The sequence below is a fragment of the Pelobates fuscus genome, chromosome 1 (assembly GCF_036172605.1).
Source record: "Pelobates fuscus isolate aPelFus1 chromosome 1, aPelFus1.pri, whole genome shotgun sequence".
Classification (NCBI taxonomy): Eukaryota; Metazoa; Chordata; class Amphibia; order Anura; family Pelobatidae; genus Pelobates; species Pelobates fuscus.
The window spans coordinates 6,120,921-6,143,422 of NC_086317.1; the positions used below are offsets into that span (position 1 = coordinate 6,120,921).

The 22,502-nt window shown below is 48.7% G+C and overlaps 1 protein-coding gene across 2 annotated transcripts in view; it reads left to right on the forward strand.

Moving 5' to 3' along the window:
* MAN1A2 (mannosidase alpha class 1A member 2) overlaps positions 1 to 22,502 on the forward strand; it is a 117,137-nt gene that overhangs the window by 62,257 nt on the left and 32,378 nt on the right. For both annotated transcript variants that reach the window (XM_063445944.1, XM_063445950.1), the window contains exons 3-7: positions 3,276 to 3,531; positions 4,718 to 4,814; positions 6,704 to 6,822; positions 7,259 to 7,339; positions 15,036 to 15,130. In XM_063445944.1, coding sequence (XP_063302014.1) covers positions 3,276 to 3,531; positions 4,718 to 4,814; positions 6,704 to 6,822; positions 7,259 to 7,339; positions 15,036 to 15,130 — 648 coding nt within the window. The remainder of the gene's footprint in view (positions 1 to 3,275; positions 3,532 to 4,717; positions 4,815 to 6,703; positions 6,823 to 7,258; positions 7,340 to 15,035; positions 15,131 to 22,502) is intronic.

Sequence of the window (22,502 nt, forward strand, 5' to 3'; positions counted from 1 at the left end):
TTCCCCGACTGGTTGTCTGGGCCCCAGAGTGTGAGCAGGCATTCCAACAACTCAAGACTGCTCTCACTAATGCTCCTGTGTTAACTGCTCCTGATCCAACTAAAAGATTTCTTGTTCACACAGACGCTTCCATGTTTGGATTGGGGGCAGTACTGAGCCAAGTGGGAGCCGATGGCGGAGAACACCCCGTAGCCTATCTAAGCCGCAAGCTACTACCCCGGGAAGTGAGCTACGCCGCCATCGAGAAAGAATGCCTGGCCGTGGTGTGGGCCCTTAAAAAGTTGCAGCCATATCTGTACGGACAACCTTTTTCCTTACTCACAGATCACAACCCGTTAGTGTGGCTAAACCGTGTGTCTGGAGACAATGCCAGGCTGCTGCGCTGGAGCTTGGCGCTGCAGCCCTTTGACTTTACTATCCATTACCGGCCAGGAAAACAAAACGGTAACGCTGACGGGTTATCCAGACAGACTGAACTCGAGAAGTGATCTGTGAGTACTCTCCCGGACATCCCCAAGCCGATCCGTTGGGATCAGACTGTGTATGCCGGCTTGGTTCTGGGGGAGCATTGTGGCAAACCTAGCCACTTCTGAACTATATTCATTGCAGGTTGTCCGTAGGCTGAATGTATAACGTGTCCCGTTGACTGTATGTGTATTGTACTGTGACCGTTCGCATGCTGGCAGCCGTATGCCGCCAGCATACAAAGCATTCGTACGACGAAACACGGCTATCCTGGCCATTCGCCGTACGAATGTGGACTCCCCAGGTAGACCACACATTCACAGGTCGTGTGGCACCAATTAACCGATTGCAACATTGTTGCAATCGGTAATTAAGGGCTCTCCTAGGTGGCCGTCGATCCACTACCGACCATGCGGCGGTCGGCCATCTTGGATCCTTTGTCTCTGCAGCGGTGTTCGGTCGTCGAGAGCCTGGAACTGAAAACGGCTACTCAGTGATCCGAACACCGCTGGACTTCCAGAGCGTTCGGGAGTACCGCGTTCGGTACATTATGTGTCCCGTACTTATTCGGTACTTTTAAACTCACCTTGATGTTTAAATGTATTATGTGCGGCGTTCGGTCAATTCAGCTGGGATCGGAGCGGTATTCTCACAAAGTGTGCGCCCCGACCCCAGCTATCTACCGAACGTTCGGTTATTCTAAAGTACCGAATATTACGGGAATTATGTATTTTAATGTCAATTGTCGGTTTTGCTGCACGAGGGGATAATCCACTTAATCGTCCATTTTAGTGGGAGTATCCTTCTCGTGCAGCGATGCCTGTTGGGAAAGTCACAATGCATGTTGGGAGAAATCCCCTGGAATATCTGTATGGAAACCCCTTGCATGGGGAACTGCATAAATACGCTGCTTGTGAATAAACCGAGTTAGTTGACTCCCAAACTGTGTTTCGTCCGGTTATTGGGAGGATTGGGGATATTGCCTTGCTTTCTACTCTGACTGTGGATTTCCTGAAGATACCAACGGATATCGTGGACTAATATACTGCATTCCGTTACAGCCGTGTTCGTACTGGCATTGAGTGCTTTGTCGCTGTGTTCCTACTGGCATTGAGTGCTTTGTCGCCGTGTTCGTACTGGCATTGAGTGCTTTGTCGCTGTGTTCCTACTGGCATTGAGTGCTTTGTCGCTGTGTTCCTACTGGCATTGAGTGCTTTGTCGCCGTGTTCGTACTGGCATTGAGTGCTTTGTCGCCGTGTTCGTACTGGCATTGAGTGCTTTGTCGCTGTGTTCCTACTGGCATTGAGTGCTTTGTCGCTGTGTTCCTACTGGCATTGAGTGCTTTGTCGCCGTGTTCGTACTGGCATTGAGTGCTTTGTCGCCGTGTTCGTACTGGCATTGAGTGCTTTGTCGCCGTGTACGTACTGGCATTGAGTGCTTTGTCGCCGTGTACGTACTGGCATTGAGTGCTTTGTCGCCGTGTACGTACTGGCATTGAGTGCTTTGTCACCGTGTTCGTACTGGCATTGAGTGCTTTGTCGCCGTGTTCGTACTGGCATTGAGTGCTTTGTCGCTGTGTACGTACTGGCATTGAGTGCTTTGTCGCCGTGTACGTACTGGCATTGAGTGCTTTGTCACCGTGTTCGTACTGGCATTGAGTGCTTTGTCGCTGTGTTCGTACTGGCATTGAGTGCTTTGTCGCTGTGTTCCTACTGGTATTGAGTGCTTTGTCGCTGTGTTCCTACTGGCATTGAGTGCTTTGTCGCTGTGTTCCTACTGGCATTGAGTGCTTTGTCGCTGTGTTCCTACTGGCATTGAGTGCTTTGTCGCTGTGTTCCTACTGGCATTGAGTGCTTTGTCGCTGTGTTCCTACTGGCATTGAGTGCTTTGTCGCCGTGTTCGTACTGGCATTGAGTGCTTTGTTGCGGTGTTCCTACTGGCATTGAGTGCTTTGTTGCGGTGTTCCTACTGGCATTGAGTGCTTTGTCGCTGTGTTCCTACTGGCATTGAGTGCTTTGTCGCTGTGTTCCTACTGGCATTGAGTGCTTTGTCGCTGTGTTCCTACTGGCATGGAGTGCTTTGTCGCTGTGTTCCTACTGGCATGGAGTGCTTTGTCGCTGTGTTCCTACTGGCATGGAGTGCTTTGTCGCTGTGTTCCTACTGGCATGGAGTGCTTTGTCGCTGTGTTCCTACTGGCATTGAGTGCTTTGTCGCTGTGTTCCTACTGGCATTGAGTGCTTTGTCGCTGTGTTCCTACTGGCATTGAGTGCTTTGTCGCTGTGTTCCTACTGGCATTGAGTGCTTTGTCGCGGTGTTCGTACTGGCATTGAGTGCTTTGTCGCCGTGTTCCTACTGGCATGGAGTGCTTTGTCGCTGTGTTCCTACTGGCATTGAGTGCTTTGTCGCTGTGTTCCTACTGGCATGGAGTGCTTTGTCGCTGTGTTCCTACTGGCATTGAGTGCTTTGTCGCCGTGTTCCTACTGGCATTGAGTGCTTTGTCGCTGTGTTCGTACTGGCATTGAGTGCTTTGTCGCTGTGTTCCTACTGGCATTGAGTGCTTTGTCGCTGTGTTCCTACTGGCATTGAGTGCTTTGTCGCTGTGTTCCTACTGGCATTGAGTGCTTTGTCGCTGTGTTCCTACTGGCATTGAGTGCTTTGTCGCTGTGTTCCTACTGGCATTGAGTGCTTTGTCGCCGTGTTCGTACTGGCATTGAGTGCTTTGTCGCCGTGTTTGTACTGGCATTTTTTTTTCCCCACTGTATTCGTACTTTTAGTACTATTAATAAATTGCATCACCTTTCTTTTCCCAGAGAGGAGGAGGAGCAGCTAAGAGACAAGATTCGCGCTGACCACGAGCGAGCCCTAGAGGAGGCCAAAGATAAACTGAAGAAATCTCGAGAAGAAATCCGCGCCGAGATCCAGACAGAGAAGAATAAGCTGGTGGAAGACATGAAGAAGAAAGACGCACAACCTCTGCCGCTTGCTCCGGTCCCCAACCTCCCTGAGATCAAAAGTGGGGATCCTGGAGATCCCGACATTCGGGAAAAACGAGACAAAATTAAAGAGGTATTAAATCGAGACGTGTAAAATGCAGTTTGAGCGCATTGTGGAGTGTCCGTGGTGAGTGCAGTCTGGCCGTATCATGGAGTGTCCGTGGTGGGTGCAGTCTGAGCATATCATGGAGTGTCCGTGGTGGGTGCAGTCTGAGCATATCATGGAGTGTCCGTGGTGGGTGCGGTCTGGCCGCATCATGGAGTGTCTGTGGTGAGTGCGGTCTGGGCGCATCATGGAGTGTCTGTGGTGAGTGCGGTCTGGGCGCATCATGGAGTGTCTGTGGTGAGTGCGGTCTGGGCGCATCATGGAGTGTCCGTGGTGAGTGCGGTCTGGGCGCATCATGGAGTGTCCGTGGTGAGTGCAGTCTGAGCGTATCATGGAGTGTCTGTAGTGATTTCAGTCTGAGCGTATCATGGAGTGTCTGTAGTGATTTCAGTCTGAGCGTATCATGGAGTGTCTGTAGTGAGTGCAGTCTGAGCGTACCGTGGAGTGTCTGTAGTGAGTGCAGTCTGAGCGTACCGTGGAGTGTCTGTAGTGAGTGCAGTCTGAGCGTACCGTGGAGTGTCTGTAGTGAGTGCAGTCTGAGCGTACCGTGGAGTGTCTGTAGTGAGTGCAGTCTGAGCGTACCGTGGAGTGTCTGTAGTGAGTGCAGTCTGAGCGTACCATGGAGTGTCTGTAGTGAGTGCAGTCTGAGCGTATCGTGGAGTGTCCGTAGTGAGTGCAGTCTGAGCGTATCGTGGAGTGTACGTGGTGAGTGCATCATGGAGTGCCCGTGAGGAGCTCAGTCTGAGTTCTTTCAGTACCGTTAGACAATAGTTCCCTTGCCACTCTCACACAGCTCTTCCTAATGGCAAGTAAAAGCTTTTCTCCTAACAAGGCTTTAAACACAGCCTGGAATACGTGCTGCCAATTGGCATTACTAGCTGCCCGCCAAGAGGAATTCAGAGAGCCCCCCCACTCGTGTCTGTTTCCAGAGCATCCATATTCCTGCTCTGGGTTAATCTTTTCCAGCCCGATATCTCCCCAGCATGTTTCAGTAGCGTGCCATGTGAGCAGTGTTTTCATAAATAACAAAGTCGGTGAACAGACTGACACACACAGCTTGCAAACATCGCCCAGCTGGGAGATACTGGCCACGTCCCTCCAGCATGGAACATGTTAGAATTCTGTGTTACATTGTTTTGTTGTTCTCTGCCAGATGATGAAACATGCATGGGATAATTACAGACAATATGGCTGGGGCCACAACGAGCTTAAACCCATCGCCAGGAAAGGACACTCTACCAACATTTTTGGTAAGTCGTTAACGTTTTATATACGTGTGGCACAGTAACACTATATACAGTCACCCAGTGGGTACGGCACAGTAACACTATATACAGTCACCCTGCGGGTACGGCACAGTAACACTACATACAGTCACCCTGCGGGTACGGCACAGTAACACTACATACAGTCACCCTGCGGGTACGGCACAGTAACACTACATACAGTCACCCTGCAGGTACGGCACAGTAACACTACATACAGTCACCCAGCGGGTACGGCACAGTAACACTACATACAGTCACCCAGCGGGTACGGCACAGTAACACTACATACAGTCACCCAGCGGGTACGGCACAGTAACACTACATACAGTCACCCAGCGGGTACGGCACAGTAACACTACATACAGTCACCCAGCGGGTACGGCACAGTAACACTACATACAGTCACCCAGCGGGTACGGCACAGTAACACTACATACAGTCACCCTGCAGGTACGGCACAGTAACACTACATACAGTCACCCTGCAGGTACGGCACAGTAACACTACATACAGTCACCCAGCGGGTACGGCACAGTAACACTACATACAGTCACCCAGCGGGTACGGCACAGTAACACTACATGCAGTCACCCAGCGGGTACGGCACAGTAACACTACATGCAGTCACCCAGCGGGTACGGCACAGTAACACTACATACAGTCACCCAGCGGGTACGGCACAGTAACACTACATACAGTCACCCAGCGGGTACGGCACAGTAACACTATATACAGTCACCCAGCGGGTACGGCACAGTAACACTATATACAGTCACCCAGCGGGTACGGCACAGTAACACTATATACAGTCACCCAGCGGGTACGGCACAGTAACACTACATACAGTCACCCAGCGGGTACGGCACAGTAACACTACATACAGTCACCCAGCGGGTACGGCACAGTAACACTACATACAGTCACCCAGCGGGTATGGCACAGTAACACTACATACAGTCACCCAGCGGGTACGGCACAGTAACACTACATACAGTCACCCAGCGGGTACGGCACAGTAACACTACATACAGTCACCCAGCAGGTATGGCACAGTAACACTATATACAGTCACCCAGCGGGTACGGCACAGTAACACTACATACAGTCACCCAGCGGGTATAGTACAGAACATTATTATACAGTTTAATTTTGAATTTATTATCTCATGCTCTACTGATAGCTTTCTAGACTCTGGAACTTAAATCACCAGGAGCCTCTTGCAATTACAGAGCAGGAGATAAAAACTCCTAAAACAAGTTAACAATGAAACCATTTATTTCCATGGAGGCTGTGTCCGTCACAGCCAGGGGAGGTGTGGCTAGGGCTGCATAAACAAAAACAAATATGATTTAACATGGCAGAGGATTGAGCAGTGAGAGTGCAGGGGCATGATATATACACCAAAACTGCTTCAATAAGCTAAAGTTGGAAAAGTCTCTTAGTGATCTACAAAAGACCAGCAATGAATGCAGACTTTGCGACTTGTCACCTGTGGGGCCAGTTCCATGATCCTGGAAGTGCCTCTGCTGAATGATACAATGTGGACAGTGCCACTGTGCCCCCGTGCTCTCTGTTCTACACGATTTGATGCTAAGATTCTGTTACAGTAAGAGGATTCACATCCTGGAGTCTAAGCTTGTTGACATAGCCTTGTTGTGCCAATCTGTCTGCCTGGTTTTGTTGGGCATCTCTCCTGCCTGGCATGTTCGTTCTTACTTTGCTTCACTGATTATCTGCTTCTGTTAACCCTTTTTTACTGCTGAATGTTGTAGTATTTTCTGTGTGCCCAGGAGTCTCTCTCTGCTTTGCTCATAGCCTGAGACCTATATAATGCTCCAATTGCAGTGCTAAATGACCTTATTTCCCCACAGGAAATTCGCAGATGGGAGCCACAATAGTGGATGCTTTAGACACGCTATATATCATGGGGCTGCTGGACGAATTTAGGGACGGACAGGAGTGGGTTCAAAACAATCTTGACTTCACTGTAGTAAGTGTGAGACAAGCCGCTCCTCCCTTCCCCTGCTGGCCCCCGCTCCTCCCTTGCCCCTGCTGGCCCCCGCTCCTCCCTTGCCCCAGCCGGCCCCCGCTCCTCCCTTGCCCCAGCCGGCCCCCGCTCCTCCCTTGCCCCAGCCGGCCCCCGCTCCTCCCTTGCCCCAGCCGGCCCCCGCTCCTCCCTTGCCCCAGCCGGCCCCCGCTCCTCCCTTGCCCCAGCCGGCCCCCGCTCCTCCCTTGCCCCAGCCGGCCCCCGCTCCTCCCTTGCCCCAGCCGGCCCCCGCTCCTCCCTTGCCCCAGCCGGCCCCCGCTCCTCCCTTGCCCCAGCCGGCCCCCGCGCGCCCTACTCCCACCCCATTCTCCATCCTCGTTCCTCCTTTCTGTGTCGCCCTTTTGCTTGCTTTGTAACTTTCTAATTCTGTATTTTGTAGAATTCGGAGGTGTCGGTTTTTGAAGTGAACATTCGCTTTATCGGGGGACTGCTGGCAGCATTTTACTTGTCTGGTCAGGAGGTGAGGACGCAAGCTACCTTTACTTGCATTGTATTTGAAAGGCTGGAGATGTTTCCATACACAAGGAAAGTGTTTGTCCTTCACCCATGGTTGTGACTTGTCTGTGTGTTCTCACAAAGCATTGTCCTTTACGTGCCAATGCTGTCCTGGCTCCATTCATTTCTTTCCCTGCTCGCTGTTGACTGGCGCAGGATTGAGCATTCGGGCAGCTCCGCTTGTGTCAGCATTATAAAAACCCACAGAGAACATGACTTTGTGAGAGATGCGTGCCAAGCAACGGCAGCATTGGTGCTGGGCATCACACAGCATTAACTAGCCGTGGTCTTCCTGGGAGTCAGAAACACACCTTTACCCAAATCAGTGAGAACATATTGTAATTCTGCATACTGCTGCTGTGTACACAGCTTGGGACACAAGATATTCATCAATCTGACAGCAGCCTGGCGTTCGATAAAGCTGTGTGGGAATAATGCAGTGATTGAATGAGTAAATGCAGAGCAGCTAGATTCTGTGCCTCACATGATATGCAATATGGCTGCAAACATCCTCCAATAAATCACCGCAGCACACGCATGGCGGACATATTTACACAGCACTTCTGATGCATTACCCAGGGTCCCCAGGGTGTTTGCTTGTGGTTTGCAGGATTTCTAATGGGCTGATATATTATGCACATAAACAGGAAGCCGTGTATAGCAGTGTGTCAGCCAGACACCAGCCTGACATTACCGTCTGGAATAACGTCTAGATTCTGATACTGGGTCACACTGGCCTACAGGACTTTATACCATAAAACAAACTGTTATAATGTTACACTATACATTAAGGGTACTCACTGGAAACATTCTTAATATCCGTTACATAGCTGAAAATAGATATGTGTCCATCAAGTTCAGCCTTCCTCACATCTATATTTGCTGATCAAAACCAATGCAAAAAAAACAGTTTTAAGCTCTTTTTCAAATTTGCGACAAACTAAGAAAAAATTCCAGTGAAGACATTGGAGAGAAACCTTAAAGGGACACTGTTGTCACCAGAACAACTGCAGCTTAATGTAGTGGTTCTGGTGAGTATAGTCTGTCCCTGCAGGCGTTTTAATGTAAGCACTGCCTTTTCAGAGAAAAGGGAGTGTTTACATTGGTGCCTGGTAACACCTCTAGTGGCAGTCACTAAGGTGGCCACTAGAAGTGCTTCCTGGGTCAGTGCTGCACAATATGCAGCACTGACGTTCATTGTCTCCAGGCTCTGCAAAAAAGAAAATGCTGGCCAGACGGAGATATTTCAAACAGGCGCACAGGTTTTCGGTAGTCGACTCTTATTAATGGGTCACTCCAGACCCCTAAACAACTCTAGCTTGCTGAAATGCTCTGTGTGAAGAGTATGTAGTCTTTCTTCAATTTTATAGAAAGTTCAGATTTCAATAAATATTTACACTTTTATAAATTAACCTGGTTACCCTACCATTAGCTTTCAAGAAGACAACCGGTAATGTTACTTCCTGGTTTTGTCAGCTCAGTGAAATTGCCCAGAGCACCTGACTTACAAAGACTTCTGATTGAGCTGCATTCGGGAGGCTGTGATTGGACAGTCACAGAAAGTTTGGGTGGGGTTAGAAAGGGAGAACTTGCAAAGGCTACAGACGAGATCTGCAGTTTTTGTAAGCTATTTTTAGGTTTATTCCCAATGTAAAAATACATAATTAAATATATGCAAGTTTTAATTTGGTTTAGGTCTACTAAATAGCGATTTTTACTAAATTAATTTTGTATTTGGGCCGTGCATTGTCCCTTTAAGGCAAGGTATTCATAAATTGGAGATGACTTGTAGTTTCGAAGGACAGTCCTTCCTTTGGTCCCCAAGTAATGGTTTATTTTGCCAAGATATGGCCATGGTGGGAGTCAAGGTGACTAGTTTTCTCGCCTGTTTATCCACTGGCGTAGAGTTGAGAGGCAGACGTAACTAGTATAGAATCTTGGCAAAAAGCAAGTGAATGCGAACATGCATCGTTCCGGAAGTTATAGGGTTCACTTGCAAAATACCAATTTTAATCTGGACACCTAATGCATTCAGGCGATTGCTTCTATCCAGTCGGACCAACAGAATTACAACCAGAATTCTCTTTTGTAACTTGCCATTGGGGTTGGGATTCCATCATTTTTTCTGGCTTTTGACTTCCTGTGCGCTATGGCTACCTGTGTGTATTACACCTGGCTTCCTGTGCGGTATGGCTACCTGTATTTATTACACCTGGTTTCCTGTGCGCTATGGCTACCTGTGTGTATTACACCTGGCTTCCTGTGCGCTATGGCTACCTGTGTGTATCACACCTGGCTTCCTGTGCGTATGGCTACCCGTGTTTTACACCTGGCTTCCTGTGCGCTATGGCTACCCGTGTTTATTACACCTGGCTTCCTGTGCGCTATGGATACCAGTGTTTATTACACCTGGCTTCCTGTGCGGTATGGCTACCTGTGTGTATTACACCTGGCTTCCTGTGCGGTATGGCTACCCGTGTTTATTACACCTGGCTTCCTGTGCGCTATGGCTACCAGTGTTTATTACACCTGGCTTCCTGTGCGCTATGGCTACCTGTGTTTATTACACCTGGCTTCCTGTGCACTATGGATACCCGTGTTTATTACACCTGGCTTCCTGTGCACTATGGCTACCTGTGTGTATTACACCTGGCTTCCTGTGCGCTATGGCTACCTGTGTGTATTACACCTGGCTTCCTGTGCACTATGGCTACCTGTGTGTATTACACCTGGCTTCCTGTGCACTATGGCTACCTGTGTATATTACACCTGGCTTCCTGTTCGCTATGGCTACCCGTGTTTATTACACCTGGCTTCCTGTGCGCTATGGCTACCTGTGTGTATTACACCTTGCTACCTTTGTTTATTATACCTGGCTTCCTGTGCGCTATAGCTACCCGTGTTTATTACACCTGGCTTCCTGTGCGCTATGGCTACCTGTGTGTATTACACCTGGCTTCCTGTGCGCTATGGCTACCTGTGTGTATTACACCTTGCTACCTGTGTTTATTATACCTGGCTTCCTGTGCGCTATGGCTACCTGTGTGTATCACACCTTGCTACCTGTGTTTATTATACCTGGCTTCCTGTGCGCTATGGCTACCCGTGTTTATTACACCTGGCTTCCTGTGCGCTATGGCTACCTGTGTGTATTACACCTGGCTTCCTGTGCGCTATGGCTACCTGTGTGTATTACACCTGGCTTCCTGTGCGCTATGGGTACCGGTGTGTATTACACCTGGCTTCCTGTGCGCTATGGCTACCTGTGTATATTACACCTGGCTTCCTGTGCGCTATGGCTACCGGTGTGTATTGCACCTGGCTTCCTGTGCGCTATGGCTACCGGTGTGTATTGCACCTGGCTTCCTGTGCGCTATGGCTACCGGTGTGTATTACACCTGGCTTCCTGTGCGCTAAGGCTACCGGTGTGTATTACACCTGGCTTCCTTTGCGCTATGGCTACCGGTGTGTATTGCACCTGGCTTCCTGTGCGCTATGGCTACCGGTGTGTATTACACCTGGCTTCCTGTGCGGTATGGCTACCTGTGTGTATTACACCTGGCTTCCTGTGCGGTATGGCTACCTGTGTGTATTACACCTGGCTTCCTGTGCGGTATGGCTACCCGTGTGTATTACACCTGGCTTCCTGTGCGCTATGGCTACCCGTGTTTATTACACCTGGCTTCCTGTGCGCTATGGATACCCGTGTGTATTACACCTGGCTTCCTGTGCGCAATGGCTACCTGTGTGTATTACACCTGGCTTCCTGTGCGTATGGCTTCCCGTGTTTTACACCTGGCTTCCTGTGCGCTATGGATACCAGTGTTTATTACACCTGGCTTCCTGTGCGCTATGGATGCCAGTGTTTATTACACCTGGCTTCCTGTGCGGTATGGCTACCTGTGTGTATTACACCTGGCTTCCTGTGCACTATGGCTACCTGTGTGTATTACACCTGGCTTCCTGTGCACTATGGCTACCTGTGTATATTACACCTGGCTTCCTGTGCGCTATGGATGCCAGTGTTTATTACACCTGGCTTCCTGTGCGCTATGGATGCCAGTGTTTATTACACCTGGCTTCCTGTGCGCTATGGCTACCTGTGTGTATTACACCTGGCTTCCTGTGCACTATGGCTACCTGTGTGTATTACACCTGGCTTCCTGTGCACTATGGCTACCTGTGTATATTACACCTGGCTTCCTGTGCGCTATGGCTACCGGTGTGTATTGCACCTGGCTTCCTGTGCGCTATGGCTACCTGTGTGTATTACACCTGGCTTCCTGTGCGCTATGGCTACCTGTGTGTATTACACCTTGCTACCTGTGTTTATTATACCTGGCTTCCTGTGCGCTATGGCTACCTGTGTGTATCACACCTGGCTTCCTGTGCACTATGGCTACCTGTGTGTATTACACCTGGCTTCCTGTGCGCTATGGCTACCTGTGTGTATTACACCTGGCTTCCTGTGCACTATGGCTACCTGTGTGTATTACACCTGGCTTCCTGTGCACTATGGCTACCTGTGTATATTACACCTGGCTTCCTGTTCGCTATGGCTACCCGTGTTTATTACACCTGGCTTCCTGTGCGCTATGGCTACCTGTGTGTATTACACCTTGCTACCTTTGTTTATTATACCTGGCTTCCTGTGCGCTATAGCTACCCGTGTTTATTACACCTGGCTTCCTGTGCGCTATGGCTACCTGTGTGTATTACACCTGGCTTCCTGTGCGCTATGGCTACCTGTGTGTATTACACCTTGCTACCTGTGTTTATTATACCTGGCTTCCTGTGCGCTATGGCTACCTGTGTGTATCACACCTTGCTACCTGTGTTTATTATACCTGGCTTCCTGTGCGCTATGGCTACCCGTGTTTATTACACCTGGCTTCCTGTGCGCTATGGCTACCTGTGTGTATTACACCTGGCTTCCTGTGCGCTATGGCTACCTGTGTGTATTACACCTGGCTTCCTGTGCGCTATGGGTACCGGTGTGTATTACACCTGGCTTCCTGTGCGCTATGGCTACCTGTGTATATTACACCTGGCTTCCTGTGCGCTATGGCTACCGGTGTGTATTGCACCTGGCTTCCTGTGCGCTATGGCTACCGGTGTGTATTGCACCTGGCTTCCTGTGCGCTATGGCTACCGGTGTGTATTACACCTGGCTTCCTGTGCGCTAAGGCTACCGGTGTGTATTACACCTGGCTTCCTTTGCGCTATGGCTACCGGTGTGTATTGCACCTGGCTTCCTGTGCGCTATGGCTACCGGTGTGTATTACACCTGGCTTCCTGTGCGGTATGGCTACCTGTGTGTATTACACCTGGCTTCCTGTGCGGTATGGCTACCTGTGTGTATTACACCTGGCTTCCTGTGCGGTATGGCTACCTGTGTTTATTACACCTGGTTTCCTGTGCGCTATGGCTACCCGTGTGTATTACACCTGGCTTCCTGTGCGCTATGGCTACCCGTGTTTATTACACCTGGCTTCCTGTGCGCAATGGCTACCTGTGTGTATTACACCTGGCTTCCTGTGCGTATGGCTTCCCGTGTTTTACACCTGGCTTCCTGTGCGCTATGGCTACCCGTGTTTATTACACCTGGCTTCCTGTGCGGTATGGCTACCTGTGTGTATTACACCTGGCTTCCTGTGCGGTATGGCTACCCGTGTTTATTACACCTGGCTTCCTGTGCGCTATGGCTACCAGTGTTTATTACACCTGGCTTCCTGTGCACTATGGCTACCTGTGTGTATTACACCTGGCTTCCTGTGCACTATGGCTACCTGTGTGTATTACACCTGACTTCCTGTGCACTATGGCTACCTGTGTGTATTACACCTGGCTTCCTGTTCGCTATGGCTACCCGTGTTTATTACACCTGGCTTCCTGTGTGCTATGGCTACCTGTGTGTATTACACCTTGCTACCTGTGTTTATTATACCTGGCTTCCTGTGCGCTATGGCTACCTGTGTGTATCACACCTGGCTTCCTGTGCGCTATGGCTACCTGTGTGTATTACACCTGGCTTCCTGTGCGCTATGGCTACCTGTGTGTATTACACCTGGCTTCCTGTGCGCTATGGCTACCTGTGTGTATTACACCTGGTTTCCTGTGCGCTATGGCTACCGGTGTGTATTGCACCTGGCTTCCTGTGCGCTATGGCTACCTGTGTGTATTACACCTGGTTTCCTGTGCGCTATGGCTACCTGTGTGTATTACACCTTGCTACCTGTGTTTATTATACCTGGCTTCCTGTGCGCTATGGCTACCTGTGTGTATCACACCTGGCTTCCTGTGCGCTATGGGTACCGGTGTGTATTACACCTGGCTTCCTGTGCGCTATGGCTACCTGTGTGTATTACACCTGGCTTCCTGTGCACTATGGCTACCTGTGTGTATTACACCTGACTTCCTGTGCACTATGGCTACCTGTGTGTATTACACCTGGCTTCCTGTTCGCTATGGCTACCCGTGTTTATTACACCTGGCTTCCTGTGTGCTATGGCTACCTGTGTGTATTACACCTTGCTACCTGTGTTTATTATACCTGGCTTCCTGTGCGCTATGGCTACCTGTGTGTATCACACCTGGCTTCCTGTGCGCTATGGCTACCTGTGTGTATTACACCTGGCTTCCTGTGCGCTATGGCTACCTGTGTGTATTACACCTGGCTTCCTGTGCGCTATGGCTACCTGTGTGTATTACACCTGGTTTCCTGTGCGCTATGGCTACCGGTGTGTATTGCACCTGGCTTCCTGTGCGCTATGGCTACCTGTGTGTATTACACCTGGTTTCCTGTGCGCTATGGCTACCTGTGTGTATTACACCTTGCTACCTGTGTTTATTATACCTGGCTTCCTGTGCGCTATGGCTACCTGTGTGTATCACACCTGGCTTCCTGTGCGCTATGGGTACCGGTGTGTATTACACCTGGCTTCCTGTGCGCTATGGCTACCTGTGTGTATTACACCTGGCTTCCTGTGCGCTATGGCTACCTGTGTATATTACACCTGGCTTCCTGTGCGCTATGGCTACCGGTGTGTATTGCACCTGGCTTCCTGTGCGCTATGGCTACCGGTGTGTATTGCACCTGGCTTCCTGTGCGCTATGGCTACCGGTGTATATTACACCTGGCTTCCTGTGCGCTATGGCTACTGGTGTGTATTACACCTGGCTTCCTGTGCGCTATGGCTACCGGTGTGTATTACACCTGGCTTCCTGTGCGCTATGGCTACCTGTGTGTATTACACCTGGCTTCCTGTGCGCTATGGCTACCTGTGTGTATCACACCTGGCTTCCTGTGCGCTATGGCTACCTGTGTGTATTACACCTGGCTTCCTGTGCGCTATGGCTACCTGTGTGTATTACACCTGGCTTCCTGTGCGCTATGGCTACCTGTGTGTATTACACCTTGCTACCTGTGTTTATTATACCTGGCTTCCTGTGCGCTATGGCTACCTGTGTGTATCACACCTGGCTTCCTGTGCGCTATGGCTACCGGTGTGTATTACACCTGGCTTCCTGTGCGCTATGGCTACCGGTGTGTATTACACCTGGCTTCCTTGCCCAGTGTATGCACTGTATAAAATCATAATGTTGTGTTTTTGTTTAGAAGTGTGTGTGTGTGTGTGTGTAACATGTCCCTCTTTTTGTAGGTATTTAAGAACAAGGCCGTGTTATTAGCAGAGAAATTACTTCCAGCATTTAACACTCCAACTGGAATTCCCTGGGCCATGGTCAACCTTAAGAGGTAAGAGAGAGGGTGTGTAATTCTGTCCGAAACCATTTCACAGGCGTCTCATAGCATCTGTGAGCAGACGGAGACAGAGCGGTTTTACGGTTGGCTCCAGTCGCTCGATGTAGTGTCCAACTTAACCCTGCGATGGGTCTGAGTGGACCCCATGATTGCTGGCGTTTGTAATAGTCCTTAAATTATGGATAAGGAAGCATATCTTTCTAACTGACAATCAGAGACCAATGGCAATAAACCGAAGAAAAGGTCTACTTTTAACATTGTATAAAAATCAGAGTATAGAAAAAATACAAAATGTGCCAGAGTCCAGCAGGACGCAGGCTGGCAGTGGGTCAGTTTATGTGGCGCTGTTGCCTTAGCACAGTTTATAGGATGTTACACCTGGGAAGACCTGGACTGTCTGAGACGTCTGTGAAAACCTGGTGTTGGCAAATGTCACCAGGAACTGTGCAGAGCAAATAGAGATTTAAACAAATGTATTTTCTGTTCTATAAAGTCTCTTTAATAAACCAACTATTTCCTCTCTGTGGTAACAGTTTGAACTTGCTGTGGGATTGTGGAAACGTTTTACACAGATATTTTATGTAGTTTGCTAGAAGTTGGAAACAAATTATTTGTTGATTAGTAAAAGCAGCATGATACATGATACCGCTGCAATAACTGAATGCGTGCTGGGGCCTTGTTTGAGTGAAAGGAGTCCGGGTCATTTACAAAGTGAGAATTATATACAACAAATAGGTGGAGCGGTGAATAACAAATACTGTAAATACTTCCCTCTCTTCAATATTACAGCCACAAAATAAAACTGAAACAGAAACAGAGGGAGATACAATAGTGTAAGACTGATAAAACAAAGGTATGGCACACTCCCAAAGTTAGAGCCATAAAATGACCTGGCTCTAGTCTGGATAGCAGTAGGATCCTTAAGGGAGATCCAAATCCCACTCCAGTAGATGAGAAGGATGATGCAGGAACAATAATAATTTATTCCAGAAATAAAAGAAAAGCATAAAACAAGGTCCATATAAGTCCAGTTTTATACTTTGGGATATACTTGTTTGTGTGTGTACAAAGTGAGAATTGTCTGAATTTCAAAACAACTAAATCTGAAAAATCCTCCAAATCCGTTATGCTTCCAGTTCGGTTTTTTGGTCCGAAATGTGAAATTCTGACTTTAGTACCCCTGGGTGGATTCCAGCCAATTGGGGTCTGCGTCATTCTCGTTGTACAATTAACGGGAAATGGTTTGTTGCCCGCCGTCATTTGATAAATGTTCTGCTGGAGCAGCAGATAATAAAGCTAAATATTGATGTTAACTTTATGTAAAGAACATTAAGTGCCCTTTCAAACGATATTTAAATTAATTAGGACTCCAGTAATAATCACCGTTTGGGCAGTCTGCCCCAACCAAGAGTCCCAGCTCATCCCAGACCTGCGTGAATTGTGTTGGGGTGACCTGCGTGAATTGTGTTGGGGTGACCTGCGTGGCTTGTGTTGGGGTGACCTGCGTGGCTTGTGTTGGGGTGACCTGCGTGGCTTGTGTTGGGGTGACCTGCGTGGCTTGTGTTGGGGTGACCTGCGTGGCTTGTGTTGGGGTGACCTGCGTGGCTTGTGTTGGGGTGACCTGCGTGGCTTGTGTTGGGGTGACCTGCGTGTGACGAGAGTAATCTCGCCACAATGCATTGGAGAAGCCTGGCTGCCCGCCTGCTGCCTTTGGACTATGGCCCTGGGAGATTGGGCCCTTTAAAAACAGTATTCGGCCATACCAGAGTGTATGTCACTCATTCTGGCCTTTTACACATTCATATAATTCATATAATGAAAGACTATGGGAAAGACTTTAGCTCCATGGCGATTAAACTGTATTCGTGTGGTCTGGGTGCCATTCACCTAATAATGTGCACCCAGACCTGAGCTATCTGGGGATATGTAACATGTCTGTGTTTGGTGTAATAAAAGTAACTTTATATATTTTAAAACATAATCCTGTATTTAGGTCCCCACATGTGTAATGGAGTTTGTCTTTGACCTGGGAGATAATTGGATTACTTCTCCAATCATCTCCAGGGCAGAAGGGAGGAAACCAGGATGCATTGTGGGGATGGTTTTACTTTTACTGTGTGACCAGATTAAAATACTGCAAGCCAGGGGGAACAAAAGATACTTTTACTAACTTTTGAACCGCTGGTCTGATTCATGCCATTTTTTAATATGTTGTTCCCCTGAATGGATTGATTGTGGATATGTATTTTTATGTGAATGTATGTATGGTTTTAAAGTTACAGAGTATGTGTGGAAACTGTATTTTTACTGTATGTAATAAATTATGTTAACTGCTTATCTGAGGGGAGGGGATGTGTGGGTTGTACTGTTACTTGATTGGTTATTTTATGCCTCCCCCTGGGTGTGTCCTGTAGGTGCACAACCGTAATAAAAACCAGGCTGGGTGTGCCAGCACCTCAGACCACTGCTTGACCCTCAACACGGAGCCTTGTCTCGTTCTTGGGGGGATTCACTGTATGCTGTTGGAGATCGATTGCTAGGAGTGTAAGCTGATGTCTGCTTTTCCTGTTCGTCTGCTAGCAGCTATTCGTGAGGTTCCAGTTTGGAGTGCTATTTTGTATCCAGTTCTGGAGTTTGGTGTTCTGCAGTAGCTGTGCCTTTCTCTCAGAAAGGGGCATATCGCCTAAACGGATTTTAACCCCTTGTCTGCTGAAACGGTCCGTTACAATTGGTGGTAGCGGTGGGATCGTTCCTACAGCCAGAAGGACAGCTACAGGAAACACCATTTCTTTGGATTTACAAGTGGGGGCACCGCATGTCCCAGTACAGCGACTCTAAAAGCAACAGAATGGAACCAGCAGTGTTATACGAGGAGGAGGACCTGGATCGCCGGGATGCATTAAGGAAAAGCATCTGGTACCAGGCCCTGGATGTACAATACCAGCGGGGTGAGAGTCTCCCCAGTGAAGAGCAGCGGTTGCAGAAGCAAGTGGCCCTGCGGATGCCCTTCCTGGGAGAGCAGCCCCTGGAGGAATGGGTGAAGGAATTGGAGCTCCGAGTATGGCAGGAGATTTGGCTGGAAGATGCCTACCAGGCACTCTGGTGGTATATGGCACAGTATATACCTTGGACAGCCGAGCATGACAAGCCAGAGGGAGAGGAGTTTGATGGTCCTGGCTTGTTATGGGAGTCCTTTGCAGAGACGGACTTCGGGAGCCCTGCGCAGACCAGACTTCAGGATATTTTCTACACAAGGGAGGCTAGGCATGACTGGGATGACCCCCATGAGGTAGGGCAAGACCTGCTTCACCTAGCAACCATGGAGTGGGAACTGGAGCAGGACTACCGAGATCTCTTCCACTCCATTGGGAAGGCTCAGCAGGACAGTAAAGTGACAGACCCAGATCCAGACCCATTCCACTGGGAAGATATTGTGGAGATTTACTGGGAAGAACCCCAGGTGGCCGGTAGAGATGGGACCGAGGTCTCTCCACCGGTCCTGCAGGGAATTGGGAGCCCAGTCTCCATTCCCCAGCGGCAGGCTGAGTTACAGGGGGCAGAGGTAGTTGGTCCTACCCCCCAGCAGCAGAGTGATATGCCGGGAAGGCAGTGTGAAGTACAGGGAGAGGAGAGCAGCGTCCTCCCTCCCCAGCGGCAGGCTGAGTTACAGGGGGCAGAGGTAGTTGGTCCTACCCCCCAGCAGCAGCGTGATTTTTGGGGAATAGAGAGCCCAGTCTCCTTTCCCCAGCAGCAGGACACTATATTGGGAGAAGAGACAGTCTGTCTCCCTCCACAGAGGATGGAAGTATGTATGGGAGAGGAGCTTGCTACCACCTCTCCCCAGCGGCGGATCATTGATGAGCAGGGAATAGAGAGCCCAGTCTCCTTTCCCCAGCAGCAGGACACTGTATTGGGAGGAGAGACAGTCGGTCTCCCTCCACAAGCCACTGCGTGGCTTGTGTTGGGGTGACCTGCGTGGCTTGTGTTGGGGTGACCTGCGTGGCTTGTGTTGGGGTGACCTGCGCGGCTTGTGTTGGGGTGACCTGCGCGGCTTGTGTTGGGGTGACCTGCGCGGCTTGTGTTGGGGTGAGTGATGGTTAGCTCCTTGTAAAGTCTTTATTTTGCAGTAAACAATGAGAGCTTCCTTGGACAAGAGGAAAAAAAACACAGGTTCTAATCCATCAACCAGGGATGAGACAAACTGCAGCTAAAGTCAAACAAAAGAAGCCCAGTGGTTACGACTGTTCCGTTTCCTCATTCTCATTCACCCTACACAGGCACACTCAGGGACGTCCGATGGATAAATCCCTTAAGGCACTTTCTTCTCTATCGGTGCACCGTGGTTTTATTGTGCCGTGCAGATCACATTCAGCCACGGTTAGTAGACACATTCGATTCTTATAGGGAGCTTTGCATGCTTTCTGGAACACAAATGACAAGGAATGCCATACCAATACATACACAACAGTAATAAATGCCTTGTGTCCCAGCAAATAAAATGGGCTTCACCAGCACCGCCAATACTGTAATAATTCCAATCACAGCCACCAGCACCGCCAATACTGTAATAATTCCAATCACAGCCACCAGCACCGCCAATACTGTAATAATTCCAATCACAGCTCCACCAGCACCGCCGATACTGTAATAATTCCAATCACAGCTCCACCAGCACCACCAATACTGTAATAATTCCAATCACAGCTCCACCAGCACCGCCGATACTGTAATAATTCCAATCACAGCTCCACCAGCACCGCCGATACTGTAATAATTCCAATCACAGCTCCACCAGCACTGCCAATACTGTGATAATTCCAATCACAGCTCCACCAGCACTGCCAATACTGTGATAATTCCAATCACAGCTCCGCCGATACTGTAATAATTCCAATCACAGCCACCAGCACCGCCGATACTGTAATAATTCCAATCACAGCCACCAGCACCGCCGATACTGTAATAATTCCAATCACAGCCACCAGCACCGCCGATACTGTAATAATTCCAATCACAGCCACCAGCACCGCCAATACTGTAATAATTACAATTACAGCTTAGTTGTGTTATTATCAGAGGTTGAGTAATGTTTTACACCGGATTCACCTATTGTCCTTGTCTGTATTGCCATACTAAATAAATGTGATTGTATGTTTAGCTGTCCTTGTAAGTGGGTTTGTTGCTGGCATGGCGGTGAAGGTCAGCATTTGTTAGTTTTGTTTTTAGGTTAATCATTTTTTCACCTGTTTTTATTTACCTTTCAGTGCTCCGCATGGGCGGTACCAGTGAAATCCCCCAGGTGCACACATTCCTGATTGGTTAGTTTGCTGTGACTCTCCTTTACCTTGTGGTTGGTTACCTTGAAGATTTCTTGGTTATCTTACGGAGCTGCTCTGGGAAATCTATACTGATCTGTTTCTTTCTGGTGCTATAGGTATTGGTTCTGGCAGATGGCACTTGGTGATAGTTTCTCATAGGACTTTATGCTTGTCTTTAACCTTATAAATAGTCTGAAATAAAGCAGGTTAATGCACATTAACACATTTGACTAATAAGCCTGACCTGGGCGTTGTGTATTTTTCTACATTCTTCATAGTTTTTTCTTGTGGTGCAATTAATGGCTGGAAAATGCTCCAGCAGGCTTGTTATATCCTGCACTGAAAAGAACCGCAGTTGCCTATTCTCCGGATTTTGTGGACATTGAAGGACTTATTGCATTCTGCTCAGTTTTCCTGAAAGAACCGTGGGGTTAGCAGAATTATTATACGGCATGAAGAGATAATGCTATTATCATACACGTTTCCACGTGGTCTGTTAAGCTGTGACATTAAATCACAATGGGGACATATCAAAACCAAGAGCAGTATGTCTGTCTGGTAGTTCTGGTGTGTCCATACCAGTAATTCTGTGTGTGGCGGACCACCAGAGTATCGCCGCCAAGGATTCCCTTTCCATAGTGTGAAGTAGCTCTATCCAACCGCAGAAGTGATGATAGCTAGTATAGTTTTCCTCACATACATTAGTCGAGACTGAATGTTGAGAGCAGATCTGCTTTATTCGGGTAAAGACCACAGAATTTATACACAGACCCCCAGAATGGGGTCTCCATACAGAACAACACAAACTCCTTCTAAGTGTCCCAGTTGCAGGAATTTAAAAAAAAAAAAACACTCAAAACCCCATTAAATTCTCACAGGAACCTCACATGTCCTATATCCCCAGATAGCCCGGGTCCAAGTTGTCCAAATAGTGCTCAGATCCGTTTGGTGTAGTGGTATCGCCACCAGGGTAAACTTTTGAGCCACGAGGTTGTAGCCCAAAACAGTTCCAGGGGGAAGGAGACAGCGACCGGTCAACTTTTGGGAGCTCCTGTGCGAAAACAACTGAATGTTCCCCCTGGCTCTTAAGTAGCAAATGTATATCATAGGTCACCAAGTCTTTTCCTCGAAGAGCACTCTCCTGGCTTGTCTGTAGGCAGAGCAGGCAGCGGTGCAAGTTCATCGGGTTTCGCGAGTTGTCGTGTCCGAATCTAGTTCCATGCGGTCGACGACAAAGTACCGCTCCTGTGTTCAGCAGACAAGATGGTCACCATTCCAAAGAGCACATGTCTTTGGTCATACGAATGGAAGAGCACTTGCATTAAGTTAATAAGCCAGGGGGTGGTCTGGGTTTCGGAAGTATAAAAAAAAAGTGGATACGAATCTCCGTTCGGGAAATGAAAAGGGGGTACGGAGAGACAAATGAAGAAGGGAACTAACACAACTGATGAGGGGATTTTGTCACACTGTGGCTTGGCCCAGATCTCTACAGTCTCGATTTGATTTATTTCTCAGTGACCAAAATCTATCACTACTATTTTTGAAAGTGTTTGTTGTGCAGCCCAGATGGGGTAGATCCCAGGACACCAGATGGAGATCCCTTCCTAAACATTTTGATATTAAACCAAGAGACTGCACCGGGGCACTCTAGTGATGTCATTGTTTTAGTGTGTCCCTTAGCCCACGCGGGTCTTGTTTCTTCATGTTTCCACCAGTTCTCCGTAGGCCCTCACCCATGCTATCTGTTTGCATGCTCATTCTTTTCTGTCTTTGAGAAAAGCCAGTGATGTGATGGGGAAGCTCTATATACACTTTGCCAGATCCTACAGTTATGTTTAAACATTTTGTAGATGCTTGTTTGGCAGGTTGGTATCAGATTCTGGGCAAAGACTCCTTCATTTGACCCACACACCCTGCCGTCGTCTTAGCTCAGTCACCCTTTGCCCTCTTCGCCATAGAGAAGCTTCAGGATGACGCTAGTATTGGTAACAAAAAATCTAATCTTGTTTCCATACCTGCTCTAATTTCAGTAACATGGTTATATTTCC